Below are 16,488 nucleotides of genomic sequence, written 5' to 3'. Positions count from 1 at the left end.
TCTAAGAAACCATTATCCGGAGGAGATAGCCCCACACCCCACATTCACTGTACCATATTCACAACAGCCAAGACAAGTTAAGTGTGTATCAACAGAGGAGTCGATTAAAAAAAAAAAAAAAATGTGGTTTATGTGTACAATGGAGTATTACTCAGCCTTAAAAATAAGGAAATCCTGCCATTTACACCAATAGAGATGGCCCCTGAGGGCATCATGCTAAGTAATATGTCAGGCAGAGAAAGACAAATACTCTATGGTCTCATTTATATGTGAAATCTAAACGAAACAAAACAAAAGGTTGGACTCCTAAAGGCAGAGATAGAATGGTAGTTTCTGGAGGTTGGGGGGAATAGGGAGAAGTTGGTCAAAGGATACAAAATTTCTGTGATAAGATGAGTAAGTTCTGAGGATGTAGTGTACAACAAAGTATATTCCACAGTTGAAATTTCATAAGATATGACCTTACTTCTCTTATTGTCAACTGTGCATCATCCACACACTCTGGTCCACAGAATGTCAGCATCTATATCACCAGGGAGCTCGATACAAATCAAGAATCTCACCTACCCCAAATCTACTGAATCACAATCTACATTTTAAGAAGATTCCAGGAGATTCCTGCACACATTGAAATTTGAGAAGCACTAGACTAGCACCTATCACAATCTCTGGCACATGCTATGCATTCAAACAGTATTTGCTAAATAGATGCATCTGCACTTTAGTATAAATTCTATGGTTCCCACATTTTGTTTTTTACTAAGTTGTACACCATTAACCCAATATCTGATCTGGACACATATAGCAGTTGGATTTCCAAGAAACTGAACGGTGTATATACTGATATCCCTGAATATTCAAAATGATTTGCTATGGTCAAATACATTGCTCAAATCAAACAGGGGTCAACATTTTGGTTCTAACTTTTCTTTGAAAGCAATATTATTACTGTGGCTTTTATTATCACAGAGGTTTGTAGCAAAGATAAGACATAGGGTTTTAAAAGTTCATCACAGAGGAAAGAGTGATTTTCTAATTTAAAACATTTGAAACTTATTTAATGAAAATAGTCTTTTAAGTGAAGAACAAGTTAGAAACTAAACTGTGTTTTAAAAAACAACAACAAGATTTTCATTTCAAAAGATTGTTGCTGTGTTCTAAGGTAGAAATCAGAACTTTTGATGACGGGACTGTTTCTTAGAGCAATAAACATGCAGCAAGTTACAAAACTCCTTGCCTGTTATAGGCATTGTCCTGAGGGCTTTACAAACATTCCCTCATTTGCTCCATTTAACAAGCCTCTGAGAAGGCCTCTCGTGATCATTTCCATCTTGCAGACAGGGATCTGGGACTTGCAGAGAGCAAATCTGCTCTAGGTCATCAAGCTCACAAAGTTGTGAAATCAAGACTGGAGCCCAAATCTGATTTACACTGAGATCTGAATCCACAGTCTTGGCTTAGTGACTTCTTGTCCTGCCTGCTTATAGAAAGAAAAGGAGGAAATATAGAGCACATTGCCCCCCATGGCCCCAGCTTCACAGTAAGTCAGAACCAGCTCTGAGAGCAGACAGAAGACCTCGCTTCTCTCCTAAACAACAAATTGTGCACTTAGGGCAGGCACTTGATATTTTAGGATGCAGCTTTCCTTTGCACACAATAAAATGATTGCATTAGATTTCTCTTGTTCCAGCTACACTACAATTTACAATGTATGAAAATCAAAACCTCCAAGATGTATATCTTTATTAAGAATTGATATGATATGGGGCAGCTGGGTGGCTCAGTCGTTGGGCGTCTGCCTTCAGCTCAGGTCATGATCTCAGGGTCCTGGGATCGAGCCCCGCATCGGGCTCCCTGCTCAGTGGGAAGCCTGCTTCTCCCTCTCCCACACTCCCTGCTTGTGTTCCCTCTCTCCCTGTCTCTCTGTCAAATAAATAAATAAAATCTTAAAAAAAAAAAAAAAGAATTGATACTATAATTCCCTAAAGGGTTTCAAATCAGAATAACTTGGGTGCTTTTATTTATTAAAGTCAAAAGATGGGAAATGTTAACATTTCCAGCAACTGATCATTGAAAGGGCTTATCAGGCTTGCATGGCAGGTACCCGTAGGATGAATCCTAAGCAATAAAAGGTCACATTTGTTGGAGAAGTATTGGATTGCACAAAATTACCTTATTCTCCTAACCAGTCCTCCATGAAATTATACAGACTCTGTTTTAAGAAGAGAAAAATTAGATATTCAGGGTTTTGAGAGAAACTTTAAACGGAGATATCAAAATGTATAATTGGAACACCATGAGGTACAAATTGACTGAGTTGGGCTAGTAAATGAAAGTCTGCAAGGATTATTGGAGAATAAGCGAAACAGAATGGGCACAATGGCCCCTAAGAAAGGCAGTGTGCTTTTAAAAGGCAAATTTATTTAAAAATGTTAATTTAATTCCCCTGCTTTGGTTTCCTAGACAAAAGACCACATACAGAAAGACAGACCTGTGACTACAAAAAACATGTACATTGTATTTTGCAAAATGAATGCAAATCTCTAAAGGGGAAAAGTTTTCCCATTGCCTTCGACATAAATAATTAATAGGAAGTGTATTTAAAAAAAAATGAGGTCAAGCAGTTGGGATTTCCCATGATGAGAGCCATATTACGACAAAGTCGCAGGTTCTGCAATTTGGTATGTGCCCTGACTGTGACATAGAAACATCACTCTGGGACTCTCCCGGGGCCCATGATCCATTTTCCCAATGGCTTCCAGCTTCAGGGAGCAGAAATGTTTTATTTTTCTCTCTTTTGTTATCTCTTAGTCTGGTCATTGTGCATGCAGTCCTAGGAGAGAATACTGCCTTTTATCCATGACTACCACCATTAAATAAACTATATACATTTTCTATACTCAAAATATTAATTAAAATGGGTAATTTTTTACCCAATTCTGCTTCTGAAAATCTGGATCTTGATGTCAGCCAAACTGAAAGTTACCAAAGACACACTATGAGGATGATATTTCGGATGGGTGAAGAAATAGCCAAGTCAGACCTAATTCTGGGCAGTGAAGCGGTAAGATGGCACGTGATGCATCTGTTACACAGGGGAGGAGAGTGCAGGGTTTGGAGTCCCTCACCTCCAGTGCATTTGCCTGTTACTGAATCTGGGGCACACAGCTGGAAGACTGAAAATAAGGCAGAAGGTTTCTATGGCTCCATCAGAGAGCGCCTCCTGCTTTTCTCCTCGAGGTGGATTCCAGCATCCAAGACCCTTGGGTGTTGGCTGCAGACGGGGCATCTCAGGGAAGGGGGAAGGGATCAGTGCCTTCAAAAATCACACTGACTGGAACCTTTGCAAACACAGCCTGCCTGTTTTGCTCAGCCTGTAGGCCAGCAACATTGTTTCCAACGACTCCTTTTGCTAATAAAGGGTCCCAGGACAGCTGAATGCCGATGGGAGGAATGGAGTGAAAACAGATTTCACTATAGGCATTGTGGAGGGAAGTTCCCCAATCTCAAGAAAGATAAATGTCGTTTGGATGATACGGGCAAAAGAATATCATAGATCAAGTTAGAAATTCTCCATTTTGTACAATTAGCTGTTATCAAATAAATTTTCCTTTATTACCCTTTTGAGTTTTGGGGTGGCAGTAACACAGGCTTGGGATGATCTGAGCTGGCCATTACTTTCCCCACCTACCTGCAATTTAAAGGAGTCAAAGTTTACAGAGAAGCCTTAATATTTACACTGTTAGGCCATAACTTTAGGAGAACTTCAGACCTGTCATTTTATGCCCCATGTTAGAAGCCTTAATAATATCCACGATAATATTTATACCCCAAAGTATATATAACAGGCAAGTACACTAGGATTTATTTATTACTTAACTATACAGTTAATAACACACACACAAAAGGAAACTTCAGAGGCTTATTTCATGGTGACGACAGCACAAAGTAACAGGGCTGACTGTGGACTTGAAGTAGCCTCATTCTTCCCTTGTGGTCCACGGGGATGCGCTGGTATTGGAGTATAAGCATACTGCTTTTATTTTCCTGGTTTAAAGTCAGTAAAGACGTACCACCTTGACATATGTAAATAAAGGAGGAAATGTGGCTTGGGACTCTTTCTGTTTAAATCCCCACTCTGCCCCCCAATAGCTGTACAGGAAGATATTGAACTCTGCTGGGTTTGATTTTTCTCATCTCTAAAATGGAGATGGTAGTATCTCTAAGGAGTGGCTTTTGTTTGCACTTGCCTGGTACAGAGCAAATAATCAATGAATGTTATCATTTAGTGTACTGTTTATAAAAACATATTACTCGAATACATTTTTATAAACATATTTTGATTAAAAAAAGGTTTAGACAAACTGAGGGTTGCTGGAGTGGGGGATGGGGTGGGAGGGATGGGGTGGCTGGGTGATAGACATCGGGGAGGGTATGTGCTATGGTGAGCGCTGTGAATTGTGTAAGATTTTTGAATCACAGACCTGTACCTCTGAAACAAATAATACATTATATGTTAATAAAAAATAATAAATTAAAAAAAAAGGTTTAGGAACAAGACTAAAATGATATCATGTCAATTATGTCCTTAGACTCCTGGCCAGTGTGTAGAGGATCAAGAAAAGAAGAAAATCATATTTTATAAATATATGTATGTGTGTGTGTGTGTGTGTGTGTGTGTGTGTGTATACACAAACACAATACACAAATTCACATATGTATACATATATATGCATTATATTTGTTTTTTATTTATCTTATGCTTGCTTCCATAAAAAATGCGGAAATGCATATATTACAAAATCTTTGTGGAATAGTGTTACTGAATTTAACTTTAAACTGGAAAACATGAGAGAAAGAAACCCGGTTATTTCAGCTGGTGATGATGGGGCCTTGCTCAGTAGTCTCCACAGTCCTGAATGATGCCACTGCTTTTCCAAAATACTGTGACCAGAGGGAATTGTTGACATGGAGGAGGCCAAGGTCATGGAAACAAAGAAAAACGGAAAACAGCTATAGGTTGGAGGACACAAAAGAGGCATACCTAAATGCCAGGTAGTTCCCTGGACCGACTCCAGGAACAGAAAAAGAACACCAGTAGGATGGCTGGAGAAACTCAGATCAGTTCTGTGCATTAGTTATACCTTGCACCAGTACGAATTCCTTGGTCGCCCTAATTATACTACGGTTGTGTAAGATGTTCGCAGTGGAGGACGCTGAGCTCAGGTATACAGTGATCTCTGAGCCAGCTTTGCAAATTCTCCATAAAATGATTTCAAAATGAACAGTTAAAAAATAAAATAAGGAGAGAGGGGAAGGGTCCTTCCTTTTCTTCTACCTTGGGCAGGGGAGTGGAAGGGTTCCTTCCAGGGAATCTGTCACTCTGTGTACGACTCTGTAATCCTTCCTCATTATAAATTAAATATGCACCAAGTCACTTCTCAATTAAGTGACAAGTTGGATAAACATTGTAGGTGTTAATTGACCCTTCAAGGGTTCTTTGAAACTCACTCAGCTTCTCCAATTTCTTTGAAGTTTTGTTTTGGCTTCAGCAGGTCACTGATTAGATTGATTTAATAGTGAGATTATGCTTCATTAATGGGAACCAAATAAAGTGCAGTTACAAAACTTTTTTTTTTTTTTTTTTTTGGTCCCCTCAAGAGTAATCTTGCACAAATCAGATAGACAAAGGGGTAGAGATATACTGGTTAGTGAATAATTGAACTGAAACCTTAAAAGAATCATAAAGTAACAGATGTTCTATTGATAGAATGAGGCGGGTCTAATCCAAAGCAGCCCAGAGCATCCTTGCATTTATCACCGAGGACATCTTCCAGGGGAGGAGATCACACAGACTGTTCCACTTGTAGGACTCCTTTAAGTGGGAGGCCATCCATACGGTGCCCTAAGCATTAGGTTAACTGAATGTCGATTCAATTGGTCAGTGTGGGATTTCCGTGAGGAGGCGTGTACCTGAGCACATGTGCCAGGGACGCAAACATGTGCTAACGTGAAACAGAGATGTGTTCAGAGAGGCAAACTGCAGGATGCAGGGGTGGGGCGTGGCAGGACGGAGGGCAGGCTGCACGTGCTATGTCAAGCCTTGAACGGCGTGCTAAGGCATGTGGGTTCTAATCTGGTGGCCTGAGGCTCGGTCATTGAAGATTTTGGGGGAACAGATGCCTTTCACCATGTTTTGGGAAGCTTCTTAAATGGGTTTACTATTCTTTCTTTTCTTTCCTCCTCTACCCTACGCATGCTACCTGTCATACACAGGGATGAATAAATTTTTCTCATTATACGAGTGCAAACTTGAAAGATAGGAAATACTCCGTTAGTTGTCTCCTATCAAGACTATCTGTTCCTGGTCCCTTTAACCACCACGTCTTAATTTAGAAACCACTGTAGGTTAACTCCGAAATAATACCAATTTTCTTTCTTCTTGATATTTCCAGAGTTAGGAGCTATATGCTACACCATCAAATCACTTCAGAAAGAAAGAATACTTGGCAAGCTTCAGTGCTAACCATGTTTTTAATTGCAAAAAAAAAAAAAAAATCATAATTACTAGACCATGTTGCAAAGAGAATTAGAAATGGCAGCTCTCTGTTAAAGTAGGATATTGACAGGAAGTCAGCCTGTGTAAAATTAGAATCTGACTAGTAAAAAATAAAATATAATAATAATAATAATAAATATATCAGCCCTATCTTACATATATACGTGTGTGTGTGTGTGTGTAGTGAATTAGGTTTAAATCCCATGCCCTTCCACATTTAATATATGGATAATCTGGGCACATTACATCATTCAGCACATTTAGACTGTTCGATAGTAGTCATGGCAACCCTTACATAAAACATAGCTGAGTTGGTAATTTCACTCCAAATTCAATGAAAATAAGGCTAATCCTATTATTGTTCTTAACAATTTTCCAAGTAGCTTCTTCTGAGAGTGCCCTTGCTGGTATTTTATGTCTTTTAAAAACAGATGATTGGAAAATTATGTGTGTTGGTGCACTGCATGTCCAGCTTCTGCACTGACCGACTGTCTCTGCTTCGTGACCTTGCACTCGAGGGGGGCACACACACCTACACTGTCCTTAGGATCTTCCTTCAACTGGAGGGATAATAAATCTTTTAAATATGCCAATCTGAACCATTAAACATTTCAGAGACTGACAGCCCAAAATTATAGTAAAATAATAGTCTTTTTTTAAGATAAGCCATATTATGCATTTGTATAAATCTTAGAAGGGTACTTCAGGTGACTCCTTTGTACTCTAAATGTGCTCATGTATGTTTCAGTGGTGATGTAGGAAAACCATGTACTCCTCTGCAGCCTCCACTGAAAAGTAATTGAAAGATGAGAGCTCCATTTAAGAGTGCTCCCACGGCCATGTCAAGATAGTTCTTTTATAATTATGATAAATGCCAAATGTCACCCCAAGACGCTCTGTCTGCCCTGACTCTCTATTGATGCAGCATGAGTGTGAAATTGCCTCTCAGTTGGTTCTTGTCCCCGGTGGTAGTAACCTGTTCAAGGCTTTAGGATACAACCTACAGTCCTGAAATAGAGAAAAGGTAATTTTGCAACAGAGCATTAAGCCCAGACCTGCATTGTCCTATTGTGGGGATTGCAGTGGAGTGAAAAGGAAATGTAATTTGGAGTCAGAGGGCTTGAGCTTGAAATCTAGCTCTGCCATGTGCTCTCTGAGCTTTGCTCTCAGCTTCTTCATCAATAAAAGCTAGATAATGCTAACAAGTACCCCCCAGGGCTCTTGTGCCAAGCCAAATCATCATATGAATAGAGTTATGAACACAGCTCTCTAATAATAACCACTGAGAGAAAGAGCATGTTGAGCCCGTGGGCCACCCCATTTATCAGACTGGAAGAAACACAGACAGGGTCAAAGTTCCCACCAAGAACTTTCCCAAACTCTGCCATTTTTTTTTTTCCAGTTTGTTCACAGATCATCAATCTTGGTGCCCTGGCAAATACCTAGATATATTTCAGAGAGCTGGAAAATGTTTTCTAGCCTGAATCCAGACACCAAGAAGGTGTGCCGATCTCCCGGCCGCCATGCAATGCTCACTCTGGCAACGATTAGGAATTGTTCCCAGGCTACACCAGAATCAGTAGCCCCACTTGACATTTCAGACAGAATTCAATTTTAGCTCACCTGTGACCCCATCCTCACACACTTTTCTGGGTCTGATGTTGAAGTAGCTGGGGACAAGTACCAGGGGAACACACAGATAGAGATTAGGCAGAGAGGAGAAGAGGGTGTGAGAGAAATCAATAGGGATAAGCAAAGAAGAAATGAGCAGTGAGTCATACAACATCCTTCAGCTCCTACTGCCATTTTTATGGAAACAAATGAAATGAACGAGCTTTTGCCTTTCAGTGGTAAGCCGCAATGTGTTCGTAGGGGCCAGAAGCCCTTTTGGAGAGTTGTGTCTCCTTCTGATTTCACATGTCCTACTTTTATTTCAGACCTTGACATGGACATCTGCACCTCCACGTTTCCTCTCTTACATAAACTAAATCTGTTCGGCAAAAGCTGTCCCAACTGTGAATTCTAAAATCATGGTCAAAGATGCCTCACTTTTTTCCTCTCTTTCCTAGCCTCACATCTCAGCAGCAATGTGGTTGGTCCGTGCCCACGATCTCTAGAATCTCTCGTAAATAAGACCTCTTCCATTGATCATATAGTTTCTTAGAATCACTCACCACATATTTTATATTGCAATAAATTTCTGAAAACCAAAACAATTAATTTTAAAACTAGAATGTTACATCCCTGAATCTCTTATAGTGATTAACAGAGAATATGCACTCAATTGATATTTAATGAATGAACTTAAAAGTTGATTTAGTAGCTCCCCTAAGTTATATAAACCATTATGTGATTTGTTCAAGGTCACAAGGCAGAACATGGCAGAACTTGGAGGAGAACTCAGGACATCCAGGTTTAGGTTCACAACTTGTTTCCATTAACTCTGATGTTACACAAAATGAGTCAGATACTACCAACAAATTCTTGAGTGTTTAAAATTGCATAGCACAAAGTAAACAAACAGGTAAACTTGCTCAGTCTAAGAGTATTGTTTCAGATGAATCAAATGTAAAGCAAAGATCAGACAGGCAGTGACTATTTTTCTCTTAATTGAGGTAACATCTAATATAATCACAGCATAACTAAAGTAAATATTTTACCCATTAATATGAACCTCTGCTTTGTGTCTTGAGCCTTAGAAAGTAAATTTCCATTTCAATAATTGGTTTAAAACAGGTGGTCTAATTTTATAACATGTTTCAGAGTTGATATTTTTTATCCTTTATCCTTTATCCTGAAATGCAAACTTAAACCCATTGAAATATTCACAATCGCTCATTTCATATTCTCCTCTAAATTACACCCTAATTTAAATACATGTATATTCAAGTTAGCTTACCATTCAAGATCTGAAGCAGAGAACTAGTAGGGTTTTTAAAACACTAAGAAGTGAAATAATTAAAACAAAGCCAGTTCAATTCACAACAAACAACTTAATCTGAGACATAAAGTCCTCAAACAACTATTCTTTGAATTCTCCCTCTTCGACTGCACTTACAGACACAATTAATGCTGCTCTTGTGACCAAGAGATAGACCGAAATCCACTGTAACCGATTAGACCCACTTTTCTTCTGTCTCCACCAGCACACACACCAGAGAAGTGATCCTCAGTCGACTAATTTTTTATCTATGTTGGATCACTATTTATGGTTTGCCTCTGACCCTCACAGGTACAGCATCTTCAGGAAGGAAAATTAACATGCTATCCTGTGTATCTGCAGCAGAGTAGATCCATGATTGGTAACATGACATTTTCAAATGGCCACAGCCTAAAAATATCTGCTTACACTGAATCAGCTCCAGAACAAATCCGAACACTAACTTAGCTGGCTTAGTTACCATCTCTGAGTTGCTTTACAAGAGTCCAGAACGAGGGCATGTTAAGTGCCCGTGCCCGTGTGCTGATAATTTCTCCAGCTCCAAAGACCAGCACAAAAACACCTTGGACACTTTGAAATCAGTCACAATATAAATGACCTCGTTAGTGGTCAAAATAGCAAAGCAAGAAAAGAACACTTACGTTTGCCAATGAATGTCCAAAGAAAGCCATCTTATAAAGCCTATTGTTGGATCTGGGGTAAACACATTTCTTGCCCAGAACTTACCATATGGATGGTGCTTCTGTTCCACTGATCTCTAAGAAATCGTACCCTTCCTCTAGTTGAAAGTCGGTGAAGACTAAAGCGATGGTGTCGCCCGGCTCGGCCAGGATGGTCCAGGTGCAGTCGGCATTGTTCCCATACTCCGAGGGGAAGTGGGGGCTGGAGATGGTGCTGCTGGTTCCCCGCAGGGTCCCTCCGCAGGCTCCCTCAGCTGGCAGGAGCAGAAACAAGAGGCAATCAGGTTTCCAGACAGCCTCATACACAAGTGCATCTACAGAGTATCCCTCTTGATCAGTGACCAGTATTTTCTGAACTCAAAATTGATACTCTCACTATGACAAAGGCTTCTTCTGATTTATTAATTTAGTTCTACGGAAAAACTTACAAAATTCTAAATAATTACACTGCATTATTAACTGAATTCTCACTATAGGAGAGAAAGAAATTGCGGCTTTTCTAATATCTGGACTGTGTATTGCCATACACCTGACGTTCACAGACAGCTTAACAATTTTCAAAGATTTTCTCTGACTCTTACAAGATGGAGATAGTTCAGAAACATCTTGAGATTTAAAAGTGTGTAGCAATCTTTTATTAATTCACTGGTACCTGGCTTTGAAAATACAGTGCTCTTAAAAGTAGTCATCACCTTATTTTTTATTTTCCTATAGAGTTTGGAATGTGTATTTGGTTCTGAATTTCAGGTAAGTTCTTGACTAATATGATAACACAGACACATCAATTCATAAAAACCTTCTGAGTAGGAAACAGTTGCATGAAAAAAAGTGGAATAACTTGGAAAGTGACAAGTAAAAGGTCAGGGATGACAAAATGCATTTAAGATATAAATTAACATTAAAATGTTGGTTTGAGGAGAAACAGATCTTGTAAGGTTTTCCATAGGGTAAAATATACATGTTATTGAATTTATATCCTCTATTACAAAATGCTATGTACATAGGAAACTGTAACACAGGGTAAATAAGTATTTGTAAAATACTTCTTTTAAAACCTGTCTATGGGTATCCTTCTTTCTTTCCTCCCCTCCTTCCTTTTTTCCCATCAGATAATTTCTACCCTAAGAGCATATTTAACATTTATGGGTATTGGTGCTGCAATAGGAGGGATGTAGGAAGTCACCCTGTCACCAAGTTGGGGGAGTTTGCCTTTAGCAACTTCTGTGACTGCACAAGATCAAGGGGGGCAGATATTTACATTGGCTACTAATAAAACCACTGAGAATGCAAACATATTATTCACTTACCTATACTGACACCTCTATAGTAATATGGCTTTTCATACATAACATATATACATGTATGAGCATTAATACACATAGTGTAATTCTATTTAATACATTGGTTTTATTTCTCTAATTGTATCATATGCTGCAAAAGTCACCCCAATATAATGCAAAATCATTATAGCACTCATATAAAAAAGATAAAATATTGTAAATGAGTGGATTTAAAGGTTATCAAATCCAGTGCTATGACTGGCTGATGAAATGAAAGGCATTACTTTAATTACAACAGTCGAGATTGCATAAATGCTTTGTAATTCAACTCGGTGGTGAACAGCCCCCCTTCCAAAGTGATAGAGGGAGGAAAAACTTATATCAAATCATACTGGATTTTTGAAATGGTATCCTAAGCACTGAAGCACTGTTTATGATTTAAAAGGCATTCAAACAGGTGTGTTTATATGTATAACATAACAGAAATATAGAATGAGAGTGAATAGAAAGAAGCATGCCGGTTTCTTCTGGGAAAGTACATTGGCAACCTTCCCCAGACAGGGGTGATTTTGCACCTGTCCGTCAAGAGCACGCACAGGCCGGCGCCAACCAGGGACAACGGGCGTGAGCAGTGGCTCTGCAGCCCGGCTCTGGGGCCTCTCTCTATGCCTCTATCCCTCTAGTTGTTTGCCTGCTGGAAAGTCTGACGACCTGTACAAAGTGCCTATGAAGCTGGGGTGACATGGTTGCTCCAGGGACTCCAGGAAGTGGTTGTACATGAACTGCCACGGGGATATTTTAATATCTCAACAGCTGATGGAGCTGTGTTGGTGCCCACCAGCTGATATAAGTCCCAGTCACATGAGCTTCCCTCTCAGGAATGCATCCCTTTCCCATGTAACATGACAGTGGGGAAGTGAAGAACCCCCACTGTCCCTTCTACATCTCATTTTTGATGCAATGAGCCTCAAAGCTTAGACAGGAAGTCTATAGATTTTCCTAGGACTTCAGGTGATGGCTTGAGCAGAGCATGGAGGACCAGACTGCAAGGGGCTGATGAGTGAGGACCACACTCACTAATCCCAGAGGACTGCCGGGCCCATTATGGGAGTGGACAAGTGGTACAATTTTATGGCAACTTTGCTGTAAACAGGAGATGATATGAGGAAGACAAAGAATAGAAAATGGAAATAAAGAGAAAAAAAAGAAATTGGCAGAAAGAAAAAAATATATACATACATATATATATATATATATATATATATATATATATATATATATTTATTTATTTATCCTAAACCTGCAATCACCATTGTGTTTTCTCTGATAGACATTTTAATGGCCATAGGATATTTAAAAATGTATGACAGTTAAAATTATGTCAGGCTAAATACATGCAGGATGTATTATGATTTCTTAATGCAACATTTCACCTAAAATGTTACAAAATGCTGTTTAGATAATCTCATTGAAATCTTGGAGAATTCAGAATTAAGCACATAAAACAAAAAGTACTTTATGCCACTCACTGGATAAAAAACTTAAACCACAGAAAACTGCCTTTAGTACAGAGTATGGTAAAAATATTTGTGTGTGTTATTTGTGTGTGGAGGGATATTTAAAAGCAATTGCAATGGTGCCTCAAGTATTTCTCCAATAGAATATTTTAACACTTTATTTTCTTTCCTGTTTTTGTATGAGAATTTTTTTCTAAACTGTAACATTTTACTCATCTGTACACATAAAAGCATTTAAGGAAGGGTAACATAACTACTATATTAGATTGGCAAATATTTTTAAAAAGACACTGTTTTATTCTTAGATTTATAAAAATATCAGTAGAATAATTACATAGATAAAACAACTGAGTAAACATCTTCCAAAGCACATTTGGCCTTGGAAAATTTATTTAATCTTAACTCATTAATTTTGGAAATCATATTAGTTGTGAACTTCCAGTATGACTGCAAAAGATATTAAATTGTCTTCTTCTAAAATATCACTTAATGATAAAGACTTTGCTAAGTAGGAATGGGAACCTCTCTCCTCATAATACAGGGTGTTATGAGGACCCAAATACATAGGACGATTCAGGATATGATAAAATGATCATCATCAGTGATGGGAGAGGAGTGTATTAACAAAGTGACTAGGAAAAGAGAAATTTGAAAAATCATTTAGAAACAGCCTAATAGAAAATATATATTAATTGCATTAATTAAAATGTTTGAATGTATAAAATAATAGGTAAATTAGCAGAATACACTGTATTACCAAATAATGTATTAACTAAACAGAAAGTATATTATTAAAACAAAAGAAACATTACAATAAATGAAACTACCTATATAAAGAAATTATTTTCAAAATAAATCTATAAAAATAAAATTCAAAATAAAAAACAAGACAATGAAAAATATTTGCAATGTAACAAAGGGTGCCATCTATACTTTATTCTACTCACATTTTTAAGAACAATACACAAAGATTGATAAAAAAAGATTGTAAATGACAATTTAAGCAAGAATGAATTTCAGAAAGAAATTCTAAACACAGGCAAAGGTTTAACCTCTCGCTATCAGACCCTAAAATTAAAACAATGGTGAAATAATTAGTTAAAAATACATTTTTTAAAAAAGGAAAATAGCTAAGGGTAAAACTGACATCATTCTTTGCTCCTGTATATTGACATGAAATTTTGGGGCAATTTTATAATATACATGAGGGATAACATATAGGATGTTCATACCTTTGGCATGTTACTCAATTCGGGGTCTTGTATTTATTGGGTACACTTTAGGTACATGATATTTTGTACTGAGCCTTTTATCTGGACCATTTATTGAATCCTTTCAATATGTATGAGAAAATTATTGTTGCTATTCCTATTTCAGTTGTCAAAAGTAAGATTCTCGTGGATGGAACTGGAGGATGTTTTGCTGAGCGAAATAAGTCAATCAGAGAAAGACATGTATCATATGATCTCACTGATATGAGGGATTCTTAATCTCAGGAAACAAACTGAGGGTTGCTGGAGTGGTGGGGGGTGGGAGGGATGGGGTGGCTGGGTGATAGACACTGGGGAGGGTATGTGCTATGGTGAGCGCTGTGAATTGTGTAAGACTGTTGAATCACAGATCTGTACCTCTGAAACAAACAACACAATATATGTTAAAAAAAAAAAAAAGAAGAAGAAGAAGGAGGAGGAGGAGGAGAAGAAGAAGAAGAAGATGATGATAGCAGGAAGAAAAGAATGAAAGGGGGAAATCAGAGGGGGAGACAAACCATGAGAGATGATGGACTCTGAGAAACAAACTGAGGGTTCTAGAGGGGAGGGGGGTGGGAGGATGGGTTAGCCTGGTGATGGGTATTAAAGAGGGCACGTTCTGCATGGAGCACTGGGTGTTATGCACAAACAATGAATCATGGAACACTACATCAAAAACTAATGATGTAATGTATGGTGATTAACATAACATAATAATAAAATAAAAGATTCTGGTTGTTCATGAAAAACCCACATCTGGAAAATGTTAAGAAAGTCATGAAGTATCAACAAGATCAGCCGAGTAGCATTAAAATTAATCTTTATAAATGTTATTGCAAAACATTAAGAGAAGTATAAGTTCTGCCTTGCATAAAAGCAAACAAATTGACCAGTATTAAGGTGTGTATGCGTCAGTACTTTAACATCACTTTCTGGGGCACCTGGGTGGCTCAGTCAGTTAAGCATCCCACTCTTTGTTCTGGCTCAGGTCATGATCTCAGGGTCATGAGATCAGCTGAAGTCTGGCTCCTGGCTACTGGGGGGTCTGCTTGGGATTCTCTCTTTCCCTCCCCCCTAGCCCTTCCCCCCCACTCATGCACTCATGCTCTAAAATAAATAAATCTTTATAATTTTTTTTTTTAAATCACTTTCCTGCCTCACTTCCTACTACCTCTCTCTGCTTCCTGAATCGCTTCCCAATTAAATTGGCTGCACCTCAGTCTGGACCTCAGAGTCTCTGCACTCAAGGGACATGGGCCAGGAAAATATAGGTGTGATGGCGAATTTTCTGTTCAATGGGACTGGGCCACAGGGAGCCCAGATATTCAGCTGGACTTTACTCTGGGGAGATCTGTAGGAGAGCTTTCAGAAGAGATTAACATCTGAATTTGCAGAGAGAGTAAAGCAGATTGCTCTACCCAGTGTGGGTGGACCTCACCTTACGTATTAAAGGCCTGAACAGAACAAAAGGCCAAGGAAGAGAGAACAGGCTCTCTGCTTGCCTGTCTTGAGGCCGAGACATCCATGGTCTGAAGCTTCGGGCTTGGCTTCCGGCTGAACTTACACCACACACTCTCCTGGAACTTGCGCTGGACGTAGTCTCCACAAGGGCATCAGCACATTCCTCACAATAAATCTCTTTATGATCCTCAAAGTCTCAAACTAAATCTTAAAATCATGTACCATATTATACTTACCTCTGTATCCTACTATATGCTACTAAAACATGCCCCAAAATTATATGAAAGGAAATTGGACTTTCCTAGAGAAACTGCTGTTATCTTGATAAAGCCTGAGTGTGAAGTGGCCATTTATCTATGGTCTTCCCATTGTGCTAAGACAATGAGTTGCCTCAGTTTGTCTCAGAGCCTTAGGACACAGATTCTACTGTAGCTCAATACCTGCTTGTTGATTTCGTTTTGTTGTCCTTTGTAACAGGAGAGAAATGCAGCAGCTGTAGCCACACTGTTAGTTCAGTTTCAAAGACGTTCTCTCAGTTGAATGGCTCCAAGAAACTGTGAGTACCATATATCCCTGTCCTAATGTTTAATTACATCACCAATTTCCAAGGGAAACATATGAAAATCTGAGATGTCCACCATTACAAAATATTCACTCATAATGCATCTGCAGGAATTTCCTCGGGAAATAAACATGAATGAAGACTCTGCTTTTCGAGGAGATGCCTGTATCTCATTATTAAAGGTATCTCCTATCATTAATAGTAAGCGGGAGAAAGCAATTTCCATTCTTAAATTATC

General features: G+C 38.6%; 1 protein-coding gene across 2 annotated transcripts in view; it reads right to left on the bottom strand.

Annotated features, from left to right (window-relative positions):
- Nucleotides 1-16,488, bottom strand: part of CSMD1 (CUB and Sushi multiple domains 1) — a 2,059,737-nt gene that overhangs the window by 1,055,769 nt on the left and 987,480 nt on the right. For both annotated transcript variants that reach the window (XM_078069893.1, XM_078069894.1), the window contains exon 5: nucleotides 10,227-10,434. In XM_078069893.1, the coding sequence (XP_077926019.1) occupies nucleotides 10,227-10,434 (208 nt within the window). The remainder of the gene's footprint in view (nucleotides 1-10,226; nucleotides 10,435-16,488) is intronic.

This window comes from Halichoerus grypus, chromosome 3 (genome assembly GCF_964656455.1).
Source record: "Halichoerus grypus chromosome 3, mHalGry1.hap1.1, whole genome shotgun sequence".
Classification (NCBI taxonomy): Eukaryota; Metazoa; Chordata; class Mammalia; order Carnivora; family Phocidae; genus Halichoerus; species Halichoerus grypus.
The sequence above is the reverse complement of the archived record's forward strand: the minus strand, read 5'-3'. Positions and strand labels throughout refer to the sequence as shown.